The sequence below is a fragment of the Canis aureus genome, chromosome 26 (assembly GCF_053574225.1).
Source record: "Canis aureus isolate CA01 chromosome 26, VMU_Caureus_v.1.0, whole genome shotgun sequence".
In the NCBI taxonomy this organism is placed as follows: domain Eukaryota; kingdom Metazoa; phylum Chordata; class Mammalia; order Carnivora; family Canidae; genus Canis; species Canis aureus.
The window spans coordinates 45,699,700-45,718,807 of NC_135636.1; the positions used below are offsets into that span (position 1 = coordinate 45,699,700).

General features: G+C 37.8%; 1 protein-coding gene across 2 annotated transcripts in view; it reads left to right on the top strand.

Moving 5' to 3' along the window:
* Positions 1–19,108, top strand: part of DOK5 (docking protein 5) — a 152,288-nt gene that overhangs the window by 63,800 nt on the left and 69,380 nt on the right. For both annotated transcript variants that reach the window (XM_077873631.1, XM_077873630.1), the window contains exon 2: positions 6,173–6,280. In XM_077873631.1, the coding sequence (XP_077729757.1) occupies positions 6,173–6,280 (108 nt within the window). The remainder of the gene's footprint in view (positions 1–6,172; positions 6,281–19,108) is intronic.

Genomic DNA, 19,108 nt, shown 5'->3' on the forward strand with positions numbered 1-19,108 from the left:
CAAAACAAATTCTTACTTGTTTCAGCTACTTTTTGGCACTGGAAATCTCAGTGAATTTACCAGACTGTTCTTTGTTAGGAGAAGAAGCTAGTAAAAGCGTCAGCGATTTGAAACCAGAGCTAAGCCGTTATTAAGGGTATCCAATTGTAAAGAAAGACGATGGAAAAATAACAGTACAAATCATCTATGGGTTGGTGACAACTTAAGGCTGAAAATTAGATGTAATAAAGCCACCACCCATAACTAGCAAGAGAAAATGTACACTGGAGAAAATTTTCATGTAACTGCGAAATCTGGTGTCTATCCACCCAGGCTGTCAGAACTGTGTGCTGTGCTTATCTTTTTAGCTTCAGCAGTGGCTCGTGCGGATTAACTTGTCCAAATCCGGGACTTTGAAGATATTCACAAAGCCTCATATTTTTCAAATGTGCAATCTTAGATCAGCGTACAGTCATCTCTAGGAGTGGTTCTGACAAACGTCCCCCAGGAGACATTTGGCAATGTCTGGAGATAATTTTGGTTGTCAACCGAGTGGGGGAAGTGTGCTACTGGCATTCAGTTGGCAAGGGCCAGAGATGCTACTAAACATCCTGGAACATACAGGATACCCCACCCCCTCACACTATGAAAAATTACCTTGCCTTAAATGTCACTAGTCCTGAGGTTGTAGAACCTTGACGTGCAGTAGGTGAGATATTTCAGAAGGGAATTTAGTCCGTCATCAAATTCTCTTAACAGTATATCATTAAGATTATCTAGTCTTTATGTCTGGTGAGAAGTACACTTAGCTATTATCCTTGGGATAAAAGGTTCCTCTTTTAAATTAAAAAACAATTAGTTAAAAAAATCAATTGAGGGCACCTGGATGGCTCCGTGGTTGAGCGCCTGCCTTTGGCTCAGGTCGTGATCCCAGGGTCCTGGGATCAAGTCCCACTTCAGGCTCCCTGCAGGGAGCCTGCTTCTCCCTCTACCTATGTCTCTGCCTCTCTGTGTGTGTCTCTCATGAATAAATAAATAAAATCTTAAAAAAAAACAATTGAAAGAAAAATGTTAACTAAAATGTACTACAGATGGTAAGTAGATATGTTATATAAAATACGAAGGAGATGGTTGAATGAATTAATTTAAAGGGAAAAAAACTGTAAACCCTCAAGTGGGATTGTTCTCAAATTGTCATCTTTTTGACAACGTCTGTGTTACTCCCAACTAGTCAGTCACATATTACCACGTTCAGGGAGTCCTGTGTCGTTCCCTTTAAACAGTACTGAGCTATTTAGAGTGAGTTTTTAACCCTCAGGTACTAAGTGGCTCTTCCAGGGTTCTTGGGACAGAGAATGTCTGGGGTGAAGTTGAGAGTTCACTGGAGCTCAACAGATTTATTTCTGCCTCATTGTCTCTCTTCTACTCAGGACAGCGTCTCACACTGCTCCACTTCAAAGCCCTCTGTGTGCCACTTGTGGGAAACCACACATCTCATCGTGGAGCATTGGTTGGAGAGCTCTTTGTTGGCAGTCCCAAGTGGAAAGCACTGTGTTATTTGCATCTTTATGAATATTTATGGCCCGGGTTTGCAAGTTACAAATAAAATACCTGGGTAACGTGTTAAAGAGCAAATTTGTCTGGCCCCACCCCAGGAGGTTCTGAGTCAGTAGACCTTGGCTAATCTCTAAGAATCTACATAATTAACAATTATCTTGAGTGATGCTGGACCAGCACTGAGGATCACTGATGTGGGATGTAGGACAGAATAAGGAATGGCTTTGATTGCATGATTGCTCCCAACTTTTGCATTATTTTTGTACCACGTGTTTGTATGTTACAAATATCCTGAGCCTTTTCATAAACCAAATTTTGGTTTTCCTTATCTCCTGGTCAACCGACATGATGTACTCTATTCCATGGTGATGCCCCAGCCAATAGTTGCATAGGAATTTATATAATAGCATTTTTGCAGTTACTTGTAACATTGCACTTTTGCCCTTATTACTGAATAAAAGAGAAGAAAAAGAAAAGTGAGAAACAAAAACCCCTAAACTCACTACAGATGGATTAAAGGTGGAAATTATTAAGCATGGTGAAATTGAGGCGTCTTTAGCTTGCTTTCAACAACCTTTAGACATCAGCCACGAACAGACTGGTTGGATTGTGAAGAAAATGAACAAGTATAAAAGGAAGTTGGAAATGATATCATTCGAGAGTGAGTCTGAAAGTTGAGGCGTAATTAGGAAATGTAAATGATCTTCCTAAGTGAAAATAGTGTTTTGCTACACTGGTTATTTTTGCAAACCTTTAGCATGCTCAATTTTTAAAACATTTTCAGGGGCATGTACAAAAGAAAGGGGTTGCCAATAGTCGAATGACAGCCTATTTTGCGCACTCTTTATGTGAACAGAGTGACAGTTAGTCCCACTGTATTTACAGTCCTCTGGTGGTGGTCAAATTCTAAGGGACACAGTTGTCTCATCCATTATTCAGACAGGAGTGAGATGTTGGTAAGACTTCTATGTGTCAACCATAGCACTGGAAATGCTAATTTTCATGATGGGGTCTCTATCCTGAAAAGGATTTTATGTTTGAACTGTTATCAATGGCTCTTACAAATTGGCTTCTTAAAGTTCTTTAGGCCACTGGTTAATTAGACTGTGGTCTGATAGCGATAGAAGAAGGACTGGTGAAGAATGTAAATAACTGTTATTAGATTAGGCTGTAGTTTTAAGAGTTTGCATAAATATCCATACATTTTTCCGCTAAAATTTTTAAGTATTTTGAGATAGTTGTAGATTTACATTCAGTTGTAAGAAATATTACACAAGGATTCCGTACTCTTTACCCAGTTTCCCTGGTGATAACATCTTCAAAGCTATAACACAACATCATAACCAAGATATTGACATTAATGCAGCCAAGATCCAGGACAGTTCCATTGCTTCAGGGGTCCCTTATATTACCCTTTTGTCAACATATCCACTTGCAGTCCCTAACCCCTGACAATCACAGTTCTATTTTCTATTTATTTTCTATTTTCCATTTGTGTAATTTGTCATTTCAAGAATGCTACAAATAGGGTCATATAGTATGTAACCTTTTAGGTTTGGCTCCCCCCACCCCCTACTCTACTCAGCATAATTATCTGAGGATTCATTCAAATTGTTGCAGTCTTGATAGTTAAATAGTTTTTATAGCCAAGTAGTATTCCATGATATGGATGTACTTAACTCATTGAAGAATATATGGCTGTTTCCAGTTTTGCACTGATACTGATCAAGCTGCTGTGAAGATTTATGTTCAGATGGGGTGGGGGGAGTTTGCATTTCTCTGGGATAGTTTCCTAAGAAAGCAACTGTGGGGTCAGCGTTTTTAAAGAAACTGCACAGCTGCTTCAGCATGCCTGTACCATTCTACAGTCCAACCAGCAAAGTATGAGACCCAATTTCTCTGCATCCTTCTCAAAAAGGCATTTGGTGGTAGTATTATATTTTTTATTTCAGCCAATATGATAGATGTGTAGTGATATTTCGTGATTTTAAATTACATTTATCTGTTGGCTAATATTGTTGACCATTTTTTCTGTGCTTCTTCATCATCTGTACATCCTCTTCAGTGAAATGTGTATTCATTTTTTTCCTTCCATTTTGTAATTGGATTGTTTGGTTCTTTACTGTCGAGTTCTTTATGTAGGAGTTCTTTATGTATCCAGATACTAATCCTTTGTCAGATTTGTGGTTTGCAAACATTTCTTCCCAGTCTGTAGTTTGTCTTTTTATCCTCTTACTAGAGTTTTTCACAGAGCAAAATTTTTAAGTTTTGAGGAGGTACAGTTTGGCAAGTTTTTCTTTTATGGGTTGTGCTTTTGGTATGAAGTCTAGGAATTCTTTGTCCACACCATAATCCCCAATGTGGTCTTTTATTTTTCCTGAGGTTTTACAGTTTTGTTTTATATTTAAATCCATTTTGTTTAAGATGAACCTTTTCAGTTAAGGTGTTTATTGTGCTTTTGTTTGTTTGTTTGTTTTCCTACAGATATGCAATTATTCTAGTGCCATTTGTTTGAAAGGCTATCCTTTCTCTGTTGAATTGCTTTTCTGCTTCTCTCTCCATGCTTTTATACTTCTTGATAAGTTAATGATTATGCAAGATGAAAGCCAGTAGAATTGATATTAATTGTAGTATTTTATTGATACCTCTGGATATTTAAGAAATAGCAGTTCTCTTTCATTTAATTTACAGTATTAATTTTTGTGAAACAAAACAAAAACAAGCAAAAAAACCTCCACTTTCTCATGTCATTAGAAATTCCTTCTGAAATTTGTTTCAAATAATATACCTATAGATAGATAACATATATATTACTGGTGTAGCATAATTTAATACATATATATTGTATACTATTCATATTACTACATTTTTAATAAAATGATTGCCTACATAATCTTGAAGATGCATACATCTATATTGTATTATATATCATGTTACATACAACATACTTACTCTATGTAATAGAAGTACTATCATTAACTTTGTCCTTATTGTTGAGGCTTTAGTAATTTCCATTTATCATCATTATAAATAATAACCCTAGAATTATCTTATACATTTAGCAACATGGGGCACAAATCTTACCCTTTATATTCAGAGCAAAACTTCAACATGGAGTGGATTTCATGTTCTTTTTTACCACCTCAAACAAAATGATTAATGAATGTTTAGTTTACTGAGTGAGAAGAGAAAAACAGAATCTATTCAGACAAGTAGTAGCAAATCTGAATTCTCCTCATCCACTTGCCAGTTACTAATAAAGTTGTAGAAGGCATTTTAAATTGAGTATGGTTTGAATGGCCACATGTTTTATGTGGACTTTTTTGTTTCTTCTTACTAGCTCAGAGGTTCTTAAACTTTATAGTGCATAAAATTTATTTATGGGTTGACTATACAAAACCACATAAATATGGTATTTAGAAGGTGATTTAAGGATCAGGGAGGTAATTGTGATTGAATAGTTACCCACCTGTCTGCACTTGAATTCAGAATTCCTCTTTCAATGTTGGGCTGCATTTGGGCTTTGTCTTTAGGATAGATTCATATTCTTTGAAGGTTCTTCATATTTGTTGTCAGACAGCCATTAGAGGTCACCAACAGAGTATGAGTGCCACTCAGAACTATGCTATCAGTGAATATTATCATTAATAAAAATCCTTAATAATTTTTATGTTAAAACATCTCATTTTGCTTTTGGAGAACATTGTTTTCCATTTACTCATTAGCTCTTTGCACTTTCCTCTCTTTGTCATGATTAATGTTTTAGTGTCTAGTTTGTATTGGTTCTTCCAATCAGGGTAGCTTTGGTTACTCGGATCAGAACTCCACTCAGCCTTACTCAACTAAGAGTGGTGATGATGGCGGTGGATTCCTAGGGACAGAGATGATTTCCATGAAAACCAGGAGAAGTGAGCAATAGAAAGATGACAAAGAACTAAAATGTCTCTTCTGCACGGAGTAGAAATTATCTAGTTCTCTGTACCAGGTTCCACTGCCTAATTATTAGACATGTGATTCAACATGGTCGCCAATCTTAGTTTATAACCTGCCGGTGTTGACCTCTCAACTCAGCCTGCGCTCAGTCTGAAACTAATCTTTGAGTCTCTGGGTTAGATTTTATGAGGGGGAATCTGATTGGTCTTGATCGGTCATCTATTAGCTGGTCTAGTGTCTGGCCCAATCCTTGGCCCTCAATTATGAGGAATGTCAGGTGACACGTAGGGGCTGTCTCTTTCTTGGGCCGTCAGTGAAGTCTTCAGCATATATCAGGCCCATAGTTTCTATATTTATTTCCATTTGAAATGAGGACATGTGGCATAGATGCCTGCATTATTTGTACTGATTTGGGATTTTTATCTTTGGAAATTTTTCTGAAATGTTGCTACTGATAACTGTTATTGAAAAGTTAAGAAATTTGCCTTCAAATATTCATTTTCATTTGAGTCTAGTAATTGAATGACATAATATGCCAGTTGTGGGAACAATTTTGGGTTTTAAAATTTTATTTTCCCGAAGTAGCATCATGCTTATGGCGTATGAATACTTTACAGGTGAAAACATCAAAAAGAAAACATTTAAATGCAAATGTCAGTAATATCCGAGTCAGTGATGCTGAACTCTTTGTATTTCCTTCCAGATATATCAGCGATGCTGGCTAGTATTCAAGAAAGCTTCAAGCAAAGGTCCAAAAAGACTGGAGAAATTTTCTGACGAACGTGCTGCATATTTTAGGTGTTATCATAAGGTAAAACTTGATTGTTGTGGCTTTCTAGAAATCTGTTCGCAAATAGGTAATCTGAGTTCATTGAATCTGAGAACTTGTCTAGATAATTTAACAAAAGTACAAATAATACTTTTTCCAAGGACAAAACATCTCTAAATTACTGTTCGTTAGTTGTTTAAAAATAATTGACTAGTATAATATTACTCTTCTGACTTCCTACTATTTGTTTTTGTTGTTTTTCCAGTCTCTCGTGTAGAATTTACCATGTTCTTTTTAAATTTTCAATTTGCATAGTAAACCCAACTCCCAACATTGAAGACCCGTGAGAGTCATGGTTAGGTCTCCAGGTATATAGCTTATCCAACACCTGATGCAGGTTTAGATTCTCATTCGGTGCTTGGAATGTGGGGTTAGAAGGTGGGAAGTACCTGGAAAGCTGGTGAATGGTGAAGGAAGAGAAAGTGCCACTCATTAGTTTATTTTTTTTAAGCGTGATGACTAAATTTAATTCAGACTTGCAGTTTGAATAGTGGTAGTCAGCTTTCCTCACTAAAAATAGTAATTGTGTGTTAAAATACATCCTTGGGGAGTAGAAAATGAAGGAAAATACTAGGCATACTTGGATTTACAAATTAGACATGTCTTTCCCTCCACAGGGCAATGTTTTTCATGGCTCTTGTTAATGGGCAGCCTATGTCTTTTCTCTTTTCATGAAAATATGTAAAAATGCATGGTTAACTTCCTTTTTCCCCCAGGTGCTAGTTATTTCCATATTGGGAAAATACTATGCTTGTCTAGGGAGGAATTAGGTTTATTTTTATGATAGAACATTTTAATTGTTTTGGTTTTCTATCTTGAGATTCTTAGCTTTATTTGGTGGGATTTTATCAGGAGTGGGGCTACGTGCCCTTTAAAATTTTATGTGAAGCCAGTAGATTCATTAGCACAGAAATTTGGCTCCATGATAGAAAGTGAATAATCTTTCCTTTTTATGCAAATTCTCCACAGGTGGTGACTTTACAACATCTTATTAAGGGCCGGTGTTGACACCTTGGTTTATCCAATAATGAAAAGCAATAGGGCAGACTGTATTCCTTTGCAATTCAGAGAAATAAAACATATGCCGTGCTTTATAGGAACATCTGCACATACATAAAGGAAGAAAAAGCACAAAGCAAGACTTGGAGATAACTAGGGAAGGGAGTCAAGAGTAGTATCTTCCATGTGTTCTATTTCCTCACTATCTTATAACAAAGTTCCATATTCTGAGGTCAGCCTCATTCCCAGCCTACCTTCTCCATATGGGAGAACCCAAGGAAATCTCTTTCTGAGCCTAGAATTTCCTCCACCATTTATCTTCCATGTGCATGATTTCCACTATTTGGATAAGAGTGACCTCAGGCAAGAGTTGTTGAGTTGCAAATCTATTACTTAGGGGCAGTGATCCATGAAGCCAGTGATAGCACACCTTTGAACCCTTGCAAATAATCTTCACCAATCTCAGTATTTCTGTAACACTGGAAACTACTGGCATCCAGACATTTTGGACATGTATTATATCTCAATTTTCCCTCAAGTACCAGTACCTTCCCTAGTAATAAGATGGTGAATGATGGTGCAGGAATGGCTTGCTTCAAAATGCCCGAGGGGATGTTTGGTTTACCTATAGGACAAAGGGAGAAGCTTTTCTCCCTGTTTCTCTTCTTTAACTGATTGATATTGATGCCATCAAATCCTGGTGACCACATTTCCTACTATGATTGACCATTTTCTTCACTGTTCTTCATTGCCTTCTCATTATAAACAAGATTATCTAAAGGCTTCATCCCCTCTTCATCTAAAGGCCAGAAGTTGTGGTTATGCATTAGCTCTTCTCTTAAGAACCTCAGCCAGTCTGTAACTTTACAGTTCACCATCTGCCCTCATATGGTGGCACGTTTGTGTCACCCCAAAACTCATGTGTCGAAAACTAACCCCAAGTGATGAAAACTAACCTCCAAATGATGACATTTGGAGATGCGGCCTTTGGGAGGTGGTTAGGTCATGAGGGTGAAGCCCTCATGATTGGAATTAGTGCTCTTATGAAAGAGACCCCAGGAAGCTCTGTGTGAAGACACAGCCATCTGTGAACCGAGAAGTGAGACCTCTCCAAACACTGAATCTGCCAGTGCCTCTACCTTGGGCTTCCCAGCCTCTAGAAATGTGAGAAACAAATTTCTGTTGTTTATAAGCCACCTGATCTGTGGCAGTGTGTTACAGCAGCTCAGATGGACTAAGACACCATCAGATTCTTGTCCTGTCGAGTCATTGTGAGTGACTGCTAATATTGATTGGTCCTTTCTTGTTTTGGTAGAGTTCCAGATGGAGCCTAGAAACAACTGATTCCTCGCAATCCCCTATAGCTAATATAGAAAAATAAAGAAATGGGCAGTGTTTTGCTTATAGAACTTCCCATACCTAAGAGAAGAAATAAGACAAGTGAGGAATACTTTATAGGAATTCCCCAAATCCAGGCTGTCAGCAAGCGGTGTTGGCTCTGTGTTCAACATGCATAGACTCGAGACATTCTTACGACCCCTGTTGCTGCCATGGTGGTCCAAGCCACTCAGCTGCCTAATGCCTGGCCCTCTACAGTCTATTCAAAACCCTTACATCACATCATGGTACACTGTGCAAAACGCCCAGCCAGGTCTTTATAATGGCCTACACAGTCACATGATTCGACCCCTTGTCCCCCGTAACATCATCTGCTCAGTTTCCCCATCCCACATTAGTGTGCTGCAGGCACCCAGCGCTCTTTGCTTTCCTGAGAGCATTGTGTGTGTTTTTTCCTTTTCTGGAATGCTCTTTCCACAAATCTCCATGTACCTCATTTCCTTGCATTGTTCAGATCAATGCTCAAGTTCCTCCTCTAAGACAGGCTGTTCCTTGATCTCTTTGGCACACCTTGCCCATCTCTATTTTTCTCTCCAGCAGTTATCACTACATGTATATATTTATTTAGTTCTTTCTTACTGTCTTCCCCACAACCACCATAAAATAAGGTCCACAAGAGCAAGTTTTGGGTTTATTTGTCTGATGGTAAGGGGACGACATGGTTTACTCTTCGTTATCATTGCCTAATACATAGTAGACATTTTTAAAAAACTATTTATTGAGAATCAATGAGTATTATCAATAGATGAGATAGAGTAGGTACAGATGGCTTTGTGTCATACTTTTATTTAGCTTAGCAAAAGAAATCTGTGCTTGAGACCCCTGAAACCAGGAAAAGGAATCTTGATTTGGAAGATAGGAGGTGGATAGTGATGGGTCAGAAAAAAGCCAGGGTTGGGAAGTTTTCAGAGGATAGAATCCAGTGTAAAACCAAAGTGGATTGTAATGGTCCCCCCTAAATGTGAGCCAAGTAAAGGAAGATTAAGAACAAACTTGTCCTATTTCAGACTTCTACCTGCTGGCTTTGGAATTTGGTATGTAAATCTTTGGGGACTGTGGTAAGCCACATTCTCTTTCATCTATAATAATCATTAACCAAAGTTCAAAGCATTAGAATGGAAGAATTATCTACATTAAGCCTTCAAGCTCTTGATGCGTTCCTGTAGCCATTCATCCTCCCTACTCTCTCAGATCTGATACATTCAGTATTAATCTCTTGGGGGCATATAAAAAGCCAGAAGAACTCTGCGATATGCATTTTTTATCTAAATGCTGTGTAATTTATGAATCTTGATAATAAAATACTGAGGTTATAAGTAGCACACCGTGACCAGATTGCAGAATTTATTCGAATATAAATTAAGCAATTTCTGAAAGAAATGAGGAACTGTCCATTGTGCTATTTGATCAGTACAGAGATGGTGTGGCATATGTAGCCACATCCCTCCTGGAGGAGATCTGTAGCATTTATGAGAGCACAGCGCCTCTTTCGTTTCATTCTTAGAGATATTATTAAGAAAAAAAAGCCACTTATGCATATCTGATTCTTATTAAAAGTTTTAAAACAGGAAATTGACTACAGAATTTTAAAGCATGGTGCCTTCCTCACCGAAAATGTAGCTAAGGATGATCTCATGAAAAAAATTGGAAAATAAATACATGAATAATGCACACACAGAGCAATTCATTTTTCATTTCTTTACCTCTTCCAAGAAGTTCCCCTCAAGCACCACAGCTGTCAGAGATGGCTGTGAAATTGATTAACTGTAATTGCAACAATATTAATACTCCAGTGACTTTAAATATAGTTCCCGACCTTCTTGTTAAAGGCAAGTTCACTGTTTTCATTCAGGAAATCAAAGTTGCTCACCCCAACCAGAAGGGGTTGAGCGTTTCTATGAATAATTTTACTTTTTCAAGATGAATAACAATTGGAAGGCAATCTAAGTGAGAAGGAAGACTGAGGCGAATGGTGGAGTGGGAAGTAAGCCAGACCCAGATTTGGGAAACCTGCTTCCTAATCCTGGCTTTGCCAACATACATGTATGATAGGTTGCTTAACCTCTGTGTAAGGGTGACCTCTGTTAAAAGATAAGCTGAGGTATATTGAACATTCTAAGAGTTTATTTGAGCAAACATTGATTCAAATCATGCAGCACCAAACTGCAAGTGATAGGAGTCCTCCACCAAAAGGGTTGGGGAGGGAACTTTTATAGAAATGGAGGAAGCAAAGTAAGGCAGTTATTGACTGGCTATGGTTTAAAACCTAGTTGGGTGTGATTGGTCATCCTTAGCATGTTGACTTCATAACCTTGTGGCATGTACGGGCTCAGGATTTGGTTTGCTTCCATAGGCTCTCAGGGCATTACAGCCACATCAGTCCAATGGTCTCCTTGTTTAATGAATGTAACACCAAGGCAAGTCACATCATGGCTTCTTCATCATCACACATAGCTGAGCCTGCAGGGTTCAATTCACTTTGGGCCAGAAGGACAGTTCCAATGGATTCATTAATAGAGTGTTTCCCAAAATGTATGTCAGAGACTCTAGAAGAGGAGAGTTCCAGGAGGACCAGGGTTCTGTGGTCGAAGAAATTTGGGAGCTGTAACATATCACCCATTCCTGGGATTTATAATCTGCTATAGTTTATCAGAGGCTCTGAGGAGGCCTACGTTTAGGACACCTGAGTAACTTTGAGTCCGCATCTCCAAAACCGATTGGGCCTTGAGCTGCCTTTTTTTTTTTTTTTTTTTTTTTAAATCATATGTTCCATGAAACAATTAAATTTAATTCTAAGGAATACAGTTTTGGATATGCTGCTTATGTGTGTCACCTTGTTTATGAAATGTCCACGTGGCTTGTTTTTTCAACAGTGAGCATCTGAGGATGGTCATTCTTACTTCACCAAAATCATGTCATTGACTTGTGTATCAAATGGTTATGTGTTTGTGAGTGTATCAGAAACATGGGAGACCCTCTCCCTGCAAAGAGTAATCACCATTATTATTTTTGCCAAAGAGTTACTTGTTCTGTCATTCTGTCCTTCCTAAGTCAGTAGGACACTCTCCATCTCCCAAGCCCATTGTCAGATTTTGTTCTTGGTTTCTGCAAAAGTAGGATTCCAGGTTCCTCAGAGTAAGGTAACATCCTAAAAATTATTTCTCTGGAATTTCCACCAGCTTATTACTTGTGTGTCTCTGTGTGTTAATGTTTTCTGTACTAATGACTCATTCTTGTTTACTCAGCTTCTCCCTCTTCTAAAATATTTCCTCTTGTTATGTGGCTGTCTATAATACATCTTTTCAAAACCTTACTGTATGTAGTAGCTTCTTTTTTTTAAAGATTTTATTTATTTATTAATGGGAGACACAGAGTGAGGCAGAGACACAGGCAGAGGGAGAAGCAGGCTCCCTGCAGGGAGCCCAATGTGGGTCTCGAACCCAGGACCCCAGGATCATGACCTGAGTGAAGGGGTTAACTGTGATACTCAAACCACATTTTCCTGTTTTAAGTACTCAAGGAGGTAAAAGTATGCATTGGTGTGCCAGAGGCTCCTGAAATATGTTCAAAATTGAATTAACTATCTTTCCTACCCAAGCCTGGTTCCTTTTTGGAGTTCTGTGTCTCAGTGTAAGGCACTGGTATCCGTATCCATTCTATTGTCAAGTCAGAAACCAAGGAATTGTCCTAGATTCACCCTCTTCCTTATCCTCTCTCCTGTCTAGTCCATCATTGCGTTTGCTCATACTCTTGCTCTTGCATGGACATCCTTCCCTGGTCCATGTGGCAGACATTAATTGATCCCTCAAAGTCTCTACTATGCCTTTACCTCCCCGTGACTCTTCCTGACCTACTCCGAGTTAGCCTGTCTTCTGGGCCCCTTCTACTTGGATGCACCAGTCATATTGAAATTAGTGATTTGTTTTCATGCTATGCTGGTGGCAGATTGTGTCTGATTGGCGCTGACCCCTTAATCATAGACTTTCTTCCTTGATGGTGGATGGCTAATTTTTAGCCGAACACAAGGCTACCCAAAGAAAAGACCTCTGTGTAGTGAAGTATGGCCACATGAATAAATCCTAGCCTGAGTGTAAGCAGAAAAAGTAATATGTCCTTAATCTCTTTCTCTTTCTTGCTGATTAGAATATAGGTGTTAGCCATCTTTGACCCACCATATGGAAAAGACCATGGGTCTTACAGTGCCACAGAACACCAGGTCAGCCCTAGACTATCTCTGTTTCTCTCATGCGAGAGGAATAATTTCTATCATATTCGAACCTCCTAATCTTGGATTTTCTCTCCTGAGCAGCAGACAACTGATAGAGTTTACCCTAACTGGTGGCAACAATAGAATACATTTTCCTCATTGTCTAATGAACTCTAGGTATGGAACTCTGCTACAACAGAGTATCCCACTATGATCCTCTCTGTTGGATTGTGATTTTCTGGAAGGTGGAAACTGTACTTTATTTATCTTTGTGTGTCCTTGGGCCCCAGCATGGTGTCTGGCACAGTGGCTGCTTTGGATCCCAGGGACACTTAGGGTGCCCAGGAAAGGATTTGTGGGCCTAGTTACAATAGTACCGCAAAGTGGAAATGTGAAGACACCTTTTGATATATGGAGAATAAAAAGAGCTGTGTGAGAATCTTGCCAAATTCTTGGTCATTGGAACTTACTGCTTGCTTTTGTCCTACTATTAATAAAGACAACTCTGTCACTGTACAGATATTTAAATTTTAAAAATCTATATAAAATACACACTAGGTTAAAAAAAATCAAATGATATTGAAGGGCTTACGATAAAAATTAACTTTTGCTTGCTTTACCTCTCCCCTCCAATTGTGGGCTGAATTATGTATGTTTACATCCTAACATTTGGTGCCTGTGAATACAGCCTTCATTGGAAGTAGGGTTTTTGTAGACATCATCAATCTAGGATGAGGTCACTGGGTTTGGTGTTCTGGTAAGAAAAGACACAGACACACGGGAAAGACAGGGGCTGTGGAATGCCACAGCCACAAACCAGGGGATGCCAGGGATTGTGGGCCACTGCCAGAAGCTAGAGGAGAAGCCTACAACGGATTCTCCCTCAGAGCCTTCAGTAGGAACCACCCTGCTGACTTCGTGATTTTGGGCTTACACCTGCAGAGAAAAGACTTTTCTGTTGTTTAAGACGCCCAATTTGTGATGCTTTGTTATGGCGGCCCTAGGAAACCCGTACACCCCAGACCTAATCATCACCTTCTTTAATGTGCTTTCATTTTCTTGGTAGTTGTTTCTGTGACTCTAAATGATATGTTTATATCTCTCTTATTTTACCAACCTCTGACCCATCTTAGGAAGCTAATGATGTGGCTCATTTATACAATCCCTCACCAACTCTTTCCTTTTCCTTATGAATGTTGGTGATTATATTATTTTAAAGAACTGTCCTACTGATTATATGTATAGCATTGAATAACATACTTAAGCATCTATACCTTTCTCCATTCATGTTAGGAACTATTTCTTGACACATAGCGTCATATGATAAAAGTACTGTTGCCTTTACCCTTTACTTGTCTCTGCTCCAAATCGTCAGGTTTTCTTTGCTCTCATATTATCCGGCTCCATATTCTTGCTGCCTTGTAGAAATTGGAGCCCGCTGTTGCGGGCATTCCACTCTTTCAAGAGAACCTAGAAATGCACTTTTTTTTTTTTTTTTGGTGAGAATTTCTAATGTTTAAGTATATTTTTAAAACAGCATAGACCAAACCAAACCTCTCTCTAGGTTGCACTGGCTCATAGGCTCTCTCACCCAACCTTCTTTTTAATCCCTGAGATACATCTTGAACAAGAGTAGAAGGAGAAAGTGAGAATCTTGCAGGCGTCCACATGCGACCCTAAACTTAGTAGGTGGACTATTTTAGCATGTATAAACCACAAACACAACTGTCATAATACTTGATTTGTGATGAACCTAGCATCTCATTTTCTTTCAGTTATTTATATTAGGCATGCATGTGTATATGTGTGCATCGTGATGAAAAACATCGCCAGCACCTCAGCTACGGTAAGATTTTCATCAGAGCTACACACATTCGTCACGGAGTACTATTTTAGTCAAAAACACCCATTGAAACTGTAAAGACAGATTTATTCTGGATGCCTCCTCTACAGGAGTAGAGGAAGGACACAGACAACCAAATCAAAGAGAAGAAATAAGTTTATCAGGTAGTACAACCGTGCTCGATTCCAGGTTGAAGGTGGTGTCAATCCAAATTGTAATACTTACCATGGTATATGTCCTGGGCATTGGGTCATGTATCATCTGTTGAGTTGTACAACCAGCTGGTTATAATCTCTAAAGGAAACTTTTTTTGAGGCTTCCCATCACCCTTAGTATCGTATCTAAACTCATTGCCATTACCACAGATTAAGGCTTTGAGTGATTCTGTTCCAACACACATCTCAGACTATCCCAGGCCACTCCACCATCTTGCTGTAACTTGTTCTGCCTCTGGACCTTTGCATCTGCTGTAACTTTGGTCTGCAAAGCCTTTCCCCATAGTTTCTTCTCTTTAGAATTAACTCAAATATTTTTGCCTCAAAAAGGCCTTGCTTGGACCCTCTGTGCAAGTCTAAATCACATTTCTTATTAAATTCGTAACACTTATCACTATTGAAAGTAGGTCATTCATTTATTTCTATACTTGTTTACTATTGGTTAAGTAACTATTGGTTAAGCCCTTGAAGGCCAGGGATTCTGGGTTGTGCCCTTAGCATCTTTATCAGCATACGGAATATAATAAGCATTCATTAAATGTTGGTTGAATTTGTGGTGGAAGGGAGAGTAGTACCCCCATGGGTTTTGGGACAAAAAGTCTGTTCACCACATTTAAATTGTGTCTTAAGTTCCTAAACTACAAATTGGGAAAAAAGATAGTGAGACTGGCCTCACGAGTTTTTTTTTTTTTAAATAATGTAAATGGCACTTTATACTTTGTAAGCCCTTTGGGATAAATTATACATAATTTTTAAAAAAAATACATGTGCTTTTGGACAATACCATTTCAGCTAGAGATTTTCCTTTGATCATTGTAATAGTTGATATTTATGGAGGGCTTACTTTGTCCCAAAAGGCACTGAACAAAATACTTCTGATATGTTACTTAAATTCCACAGCAGTTACACAACACAGACAGTATTATTCCCATTTTACAGATGAGGAAATTCAGGAGCAGAAATGGAGGTTGGAGTGGAGAAGAGAGATCTGGACGTTTATCCTTTCCCTACTTGTCCTCACGTTGCCAGAGACTCATAGAGATATTCCGAGGAACACATTTTAAAACTATTTGTTTACATTCTTCAGTGTTTCATCTTATTTTGAGATAATTATAGACATATATATGCAGTGGTAAGAAATTACAGAGAAAAAAATGTGTATCTTTTATCCAGTTTTCCCCATTGGGAACATTTTGCAAATCTGTAATACAATAATCCCAGCCAGGATACTGACATTAGTACAATCCACTGATTTCATTCAGATTTGCCTAGTTATAGGCAAATAATAGTCAAATTTGTCAATAAATAGTCAAATAGTCAAACTTGTACTCACGTGTATTTATTTCTGTGCAATTTTATCACCTGTGGGCGTCTGTACCCACCACCTTAGTTAAGATACAGAATGATTCCATCAGCAAAAAGATCCCATGTGTTTCCTTTTGTAATTACGTCTCCCAGGTCCTGACCCCAGCAGGCATTAATATGTTTTTTATAGATGTTTCTTTTCAAGAATCATGCAGTACATAACCTTCTGAGTTTGGCTTTTTTTCACTTACCATAATTTCTTTGAGATTGATCCAAGTTTTGTGTTTATCAATAGCCCTTTTTTATTGCTAAGCAATATTCCTTAGTATGGATCACTACAGGTTGTTTATATTCACCCACTGAAGAACATCTGGGTTTCTAGTTTTTGTTTATTACAAATAAAGCTTTTATTTCTCTGGGATAAATTCCCAAGAGGTGCAATTGCTAGATCACATGGGGCTGCGTCTTTAGGTTTATAAGAAACTGCCAAACGTTGTTACAGAGTAGCTGTAGCATGTTACATTCTCACCAGCAACATATGAGTGATCCAGTTTTTCTGCATCTTCATCAGCATTTGGTGTTGTCACAATTTTTTATTTTAGTCATTCTGATAGTAGTATCGCATGTTGGCTTTAATTTGTATTCTCTAATGGCTAATGATGTTGAACATATTTTTGTACAGTTAACTTGCCATCTGTATATTTTTTTTCTATGAAATATCTTTCCATGTGTTTCACCAATTTTTAGCTACTGAGTTTTGGAAGTTTTTTATTTTATTTATTTGTTTTTATTTTTTTAATATAGTCTAGATATATTCCTTCATCATATATGTGGTTGCAAATAATTTCTCCCATTCCACAGCTTGTCTTTTCATCCTCTTAATAGGGATTTTTGCAGAGCAAAAGTTTTAATTTGGATGAATGTCCAATATTTGAATTTTTACTTTTATGGAATATGCTTTTGGTATCAAATGTAAAAACCCTTTGCCTAGCTTTAGATGCTAAACATTTTCTCCATTTGTTTGTTTATTTGTTCTTCCCCAAACATCTTATCAACTTATGTTACATGTTTAACTCCATGAGTCTTTTTGAGTTTAGTTTTTGTATGAGGTGTCAGAGGTAGGTTGAGTTTCGTTCTTTTTACCTATGGATTTCCAGTTGCTCCAAAACCATTTGTTTAAAAAAAAAAGAGTTATTCTTTTTGCATTAAATTGCTTTTGCACATTTGTCAAAAATCATTTGGGCATATTAGCATGACTCTATTCCTGGGTTCTCTATTCTTTCCCGTTGAGCCATGTATTTATCTCTCTGCTAATATCATACCCTCTTGATTACTGTAGCTACGTAATAATCTTTAATATTGGATAAAATGATGCTTCCACTTAGTCTCTTCCAAGACTGTTGTAGCTATTCTGTCTTTTCATAAATTTTAAGTGGAGCTGGCCTATATCTACAGAAAACCCATGTTAGGATTTTGAGAAGAATTATATTAAACTTACACATCAAATTGTGGGAGAACTGACATCTTTTTTATGTCAAGTCTCTCACTTCATGAACATGGTATGTCACTCCACTTGTTTGAATCTTTTAAAATATCTTTCATCAGTATTTTGTAATGTTCAGCCTTCATACCCTGCACATGTTTCATTAATTTTATGCCTGATTCTTTCATTTAACTTGCATTAGGTTCAGAGCCCTTTTGTTTTAAATAGTTAACATGTGCAAACCATTTTTGACTTATGACCTGATAAAACAATAATATAGTTTAAATGGCTTTTTTTCTTATCCCACAGTTATTTGACTTATCATTTGAAATGATTAGTTATCCTTACATTTTGGAAAGAATCCCTAGTTTTTGAGGGTCTATGAAAATTTAAATCTGCTTACTCTATCACCATCTGTTTGTTTGACTTAGTTATATTGTTAAGAAACATAAACACATACCAAAATAAGAAGACCGAAAATTAGCTACAAAGTTCATTGATTGTAAATACTTTTTATCCTCATGCATATATGAATTCCTTAAAAGCATGTATCTTTAGGACTTGATCTAGGTGGGAACACTCAACTAGAATTCAAGCGCTTAAAAAGCTCTCTGCAAATGATGTCAAGAGAAAAAAATGGATTTTCTCAAGTTGGTGAAAACTTAGTCAAATGGTTTTTAGGTTTTAGGAAGAAATCACCAAATGTTGGTCAAGTGAGTCGCTAGTGAAGGAAATATGTTAACAAAGGATGAAGATCCACTTCCTTCATCTAAAATTTTTTGGCAGATTTCTTCCTTTTATTTTTCTCTTTTTTAAAATTATAAACATCACATAGTAACATTTTTTTTAAAGATTTTATTTATTTATTCATGAGAGATACAGAGAGAGAGAGAGGCAGAGACACAGGCAGAGGGAGAAGCAGGCCCCATGCAGGGAGCCGGACGCGGGACTTGATCCGGGTCTAAAGGATCATGCCCTGGGCGGAAGGCAGGCGCTAAACCGCTGAGCCACCCAGGGATCCCACATAGTAACAAATTTAAACAATTCTGAAGTGTATGGAGTAAAATAAAAGAAAATAATCCTATTAAACCCTAACCTCAGTCCTCAGAAAAAAATACTACTAGAATGTGTACTTTTTAGACTCTTTTCTCTCTACCTATACAGACAGAAGCATATTCTCACACATACACAGGTGATTTTTTTTTTAAGATTTTATTTATTTATTCATGAGAAAGAGAGAGAGAGGCAGTGACATAGGCAGAGGGAGAAGCAGTCTCCCTTGCAGGGAGCCCAGTGCAGAGAGTCCCAGGACCCCAGGATCATGCCCCGAGCAGAAGGCAAATGCTTAGCCTCTGAGCCA